Source organism: Dendroctonus ponderosae, unplaced genomic scaffold (genome assembly GCF_020466585.1).
Source record: "Dendroctonus ponderosae isolate FM_Combo_2020 unplaced genomic scaffold, Dpon_F_20191213v2 Dpon_F_20191213_9, whole genome shotgun sequence".
NCBI classification, from domain to species: domain Eukaryota; kingdom Metazoa; phylum Arthropoda; class Insecta; order Coleoptera; family Curculionidae; genus Dendroctonus; species Dendroctonus ponderosae.
The window spans coordinates 4,946,473-4,950,406 of NW_026019116.1; the positions used below are offsets into that span (position 1 = coordinate 4,946,473).

Sequence of the window (3,934 nt, forward strand, 5' to 3'; positions counted from 1 at the left end):
TATACTCCACGAACATTCATGTTAGGATGTATGTACAACCATGTATATTCCCGCAATGTTCTGTATATTTTTTGAACATTCTGGGATATCCATAGAATATCAAATGCTATCTGGGTAACACTTTTGCAAGTTAACACACCCAGACGTGCCCGTTTTTTATTCAGGCATCCAGTGCGGTTACCCAGCAGATATTCCCAACGGCGAGTACGCGCTAGTGAACGACTCAGTGGGTTATCTGAGCAGAGTGGTGTACAGCTGCTTCAAGGGGTACGAGATGATTGGGCGAGCGCAACTGGCCTGCGATATTGACGAGCGCTGGAACGGGCCGCCCCCACGCTGCGAACGTAAGTCGCCCCAGCGCGTGTTTGTTTGCCCGTTTACTTCACCCAGTGATCTGCAGCCGTCCAATGCGAGCCTCCCCTGGAAATCCCCAACGGTCTTTTGGAGGTGCCAAGCAACGACACAGTGTTTGGTTCAGTGGTGGCCTATCAGTGCCTGCCAGGGTTCGTGTTGGTAGGAGCCGACAGGATCACCTGCATGGCCAATGGACAGTACGACTCTCTGCCGCCCACCTGCAAAGGTGCGCCTTGCAAAGCCCCGATAGGGCGGCATTTTTACGAGTTTTCTGCAGTTGCAGACGATCCCACGGTCACCCCGGCGCCTACCACGCAGCAAGTGACACAGTCGTCGTTGCCCACGTCGATTATCACCACCTTGACCACGAGGGGGAGAACCAGGACGCCCAAGCCGCCGCCCACCACCATCAGGGCGGCCAATGATGGCACCCGTCAGACCACCAGAAGCAGGAGACCGCAAACAAGCTCTACTAAGCCGAATATCATCGTCGCAGCCCATCCGCAGGACAACGAAATTGCCAGTAAGTCAAATGGGGTTCTGAAGGTGACTGTTAGTTGAATCAAATTTTTGTCTAGGTAGCGCAAATAACGTGCAGCATGGTGGAGGACCGAACGTCAACGTACCACTTCCAGTGGACGGAGACAGGCAAGAGCCGTTTGGTGCTCGGTTGAACGTGGGGTCCATCATCGCGCTGGGCACCTTCGGCGCCTTTATTTTCCTAGCAGCCGTCATCACCACCGTGGTGATCTTGGTTAGAAGGTAAGCGGGCCTTCCTCGGGTAAGTCTGGAGCCGCCAGGTGGCTCCAGCCGGGTGGACAAGATAGAGAACCTCACCCTAGACTAACTCACCAGTCACCAGTGTTGTTTTTTCCGAGCAGTGCGGGTGCGGCGAAGAGATCCTCACACCGACTCCCCTCTCCAAGCGCGATGCCCTCCAGATGGTACACCCTGCTGGCTCTCCCGTTTCCCGATCAGCAGATCGGGCGGCGAGAGTTCAGCCGCAGTTACAGATCGCATCGAGCCGGGTATTTCAGTAATCCGATGTGACTTAGTGCCATTCCTATCACGTAAGCCATTTTTTGGGGGGCACTCTGTTCACGATCAGTGGAACTTGGTTTGCAACAAGCCGTGCCCTGCGACCCTCTTTCATGCCCTCGAACTAGTCCCCAATGGGGCGATTGCAAACGAAGTTCGTCCATGCATGGCAGGAAAGATTTGTGCTCTAACCCTCCTCTCTTCGGCACCCGCACTGCATGCTCTAATTCTAAGAGGCTTTTCGGGCACTTTGAACCCAAGCACCACTTTGGAGGTAAGAACGGGTTGAAGAAAGTGAGACTCACGTGTTTCTTCTGCAGGAATCAAAGTGCCAAACACTACCGTCACCGAGCCTCGCCCGATTGCAACACAGTGGCCTCCTTCGACTCGTCCAGCTCAGAGTCGCGAAGCGGAGGCCTGAATCGGTACTACCGACAGGCCTGGGAGAACCTGCACGAATCGGCCGGCTCTAAATCGGGCCACTCGCCCTTGCGCCGCAAGGAAACGATGGACGAGCCCTACAGGGCGCGTGAAGCCACCGAACGGCATCGAGACAGCGCCGAAATCGTCGTCAGCGACGGCGCCAAGGGCGAGAAGAAGCGGCACCATCATCACCATCACCATCACAAGGAGGGGCGCGATTGGAGCGGCAACCGGCCACCGCCTGCCAATCAGAAGAGGTACTGACAAAGGTGTATGGTGATCACTGTGCAGTTCGAGGGTGTTGTGACGTGAAGACGGTTTATCTGTAAATAAGTCTGTTGCTCGTTTTAAAAAAATATATTCTGTTTCGGATGAGAACCGGCCCACAAAGGACTGGAATGGGCCAAATCGGGGGTCTTTGTATAAAATAGGAATATTCAGATCGAACTGCAAGAGGCGGCCAGGTGTGTTTGAACCACTGTAGTTCATCCCAAGCTAACAATTGATTTCTGTTTATTTATGCGCATTTAGTCTCTGATCAGAAGTTTTAGTGCAAATAGACACTGCAGGCACACACAACAATAAAGCTACTTGTAGGAACTAATTTTACTAAGTTTATTAAGACGGCCTATACCTCAGAGCTCCTTCTCGCGCCAGTCTATCCGCCTCTTCATTCCCCTTGATCCCCTTATGGCCTGCACAGTACTCCTTCAAACAAAACAGCACTATTCCCACTTGCACATCCATACTAACACTCTTGTTTTTACCCATTTAATGTCCAGAAACTGCTGGCAAAGCGCGTCCAGCTGCACCAAGTCCTCCTTGTTCTTCACCGGTCCGCCATTGGCCAGTTTCCACTGGTTCTTCTTCCATTTGTGGATCCACTTGGTGATGCAATTGATGGTGAACTGTGAATCGGTGAATATTTTCACCTTCTTGAAACCTGCGGATGAAGAAACTTAGCGCAAGTTGGTTGAGTGAACGCGGGCCAGTACCCTGGGATTTGAGCAGCTTGAGGGCTTCTATCGGCGCCTGAATCTCGGCCGTGTTGTTGGTCGGTCGGCCCACAACCGGCTCGGAAATGTTCCTGGAAACGGTGAGTTTTTAGTGGCTTTTCTTCAATACGCCCTCGGGGTTTGCCTACATGGGGTTTCCGTCGCTGAACCACGCGCCGACTCCGGCCTTGGCGTTTGGCTTGCCGTTGTTTTCACAGGCCCCGTCCGTATAAACCACCACATACCCATCTTCTATGGGTGGTGCGTCTCTGGGCCGCTTTGCCTGGCTCGCAGTAATCGAATGGGGCTCTTCCCGAGGTCTTTTAGATGTCACTGCTTCGCTATGAAACCCACTAGTGTGGTTGAATCACTAGCATAGTTGTGCCCGAAGGGCGTGCACAATAAATACATCAAATTCTATTGAGACATTCATTAGGCTCTAATGTAAATGTTGGGCCGAGCCCTCCGGGCACTCGGTTGATTTTGTACCACCAACTTGCTTATAAAAGGCATATTGCAGGTATTTCTCATGTAGTAGACTAAATAATTACGTTTTTTTTTCAATTCCCTCCACATGAACGACCCAATGGTAAATAGACAACAGAGTGAAAACCCTCCTACCTCAAAAGCACAGTTGAAGCTTTATTTGCGAGAATGCTTTTGGTGGAATGCGTTAGAGCAGCAATTTGGGTCCGAATGTCCTGAATTTCCGTCTGCAAAAGCTTCGCTTGGCGTTCGGCATCCGTCAATCTGTTCAGCAGCTTGGTGACCTGTGAAGGCCTGAAACAGCGGGGCAAACGCTTCAGATTAGCATCCACGCGACACCGAAGGGGCGCTTACACTAAGTTCTCCATTACGAGAGGCCGGAGTTTTTCTAGAACATACAGCCCACTCCAGATAACAAACCTACAGCCGCTCAGACTGTAACTCATTGAGGCTCCAAGACAGGAGACATTGAAAAGATTCCCCCAAAGTAAACAAACCCCTGGCGGATTTGAGGTTAGGCGATCTACCAGAGACGTCTCTGGATCTACTAAAAATCACAGATCCAGGGTTGCCAGGTCCGAAAATCGAGTTTCGGTAGATAAGCTCGACACTTTTCGGTAGAAAATCGGTAGTCATTT

At 51.7% G+C, this 3,934-nt stretch overlaps 2 protein-coding genes across 5 annotated transcripts; one reads left to right on the plus strand and one right to left on the minus strand.

Annotated features, from left to right (window-relative positions):
• The first annotated feature begins 82 nt into the window (after positions 1–82).
• Positions 83–2,419, plus strand: LOC125505626 (complement decay-accelerating factor-like). Of its 3 annotated transcripts, XM_048669742.1 has the most exons (6): positions 83–344; positions 401–580; positions 632–877; positions 933–1,116; positions 1,236–1,424; positions 1,713–1,797. In XM_048669742.1, the coding sequence occupies exons 1-5, from the start codon at positions 275–277 to the stop codon at positions 1,402–1,404; spliced, it is 849 nt and encodes a 282-aa protein (XP_048525699.1). In that variant the 5' UTR covers positions 83–274; the 3' UTR covers positions 1,405–1,424; positions 1,713–1,797. The 3 variants fall into 3 exon arrangements, with proteins under 3 accessions (XP_048525699.1, XP_048525698.1, XP_048525697.1); XM_048669741.1 differs by lacking the exon at positions 1,236–1,424 and having other exon boundaries at positions 85–344; positions 638–877; positions 1,713–2,419; XM_048669740.1 differs by lacking the exon at positions 1,236–1,424 and having other exon boundaries at positions 86–344; positions 1,713–2,419.
• On the minus strand, positions 2,416–3,855 carry LOC109541760 (ribonuclease H1). Of its 2 annotated transcripts, none has more exons than XM_019910711.2 (6): positions 3,651–3,855; positions 3,432–3,590; positions 2,960–3,163; positions 2,811–2,902; positions 2,583–2,758; positions 2,416–2,523 (listed from the first exon to the last, which is right to left on the minus strand). In XM_019910711.2, exons 1-6 carry the CDS (start codon positions 3,740–3,742, stop codon positions 2,434–2,436), a joined length of 813 nt encoding a protein of 270 aa, XP_019766270.2. In that variant the 5' UTR covers positions 3,743–3,855; the 3' UTR covers positions 2,416–2,433. The 2 variants fall into 2 exon arrangements, with proteins under 2 accessions (XP_019766270.2, XP_019766271.2); XM_019910712.2 differs by having other exon boundaries at positions 2,960–3,151; positions 3,651–3,854.
• Between the last annotated feature and the right edge of the window lie 79 nt (positions 3,856–3,934).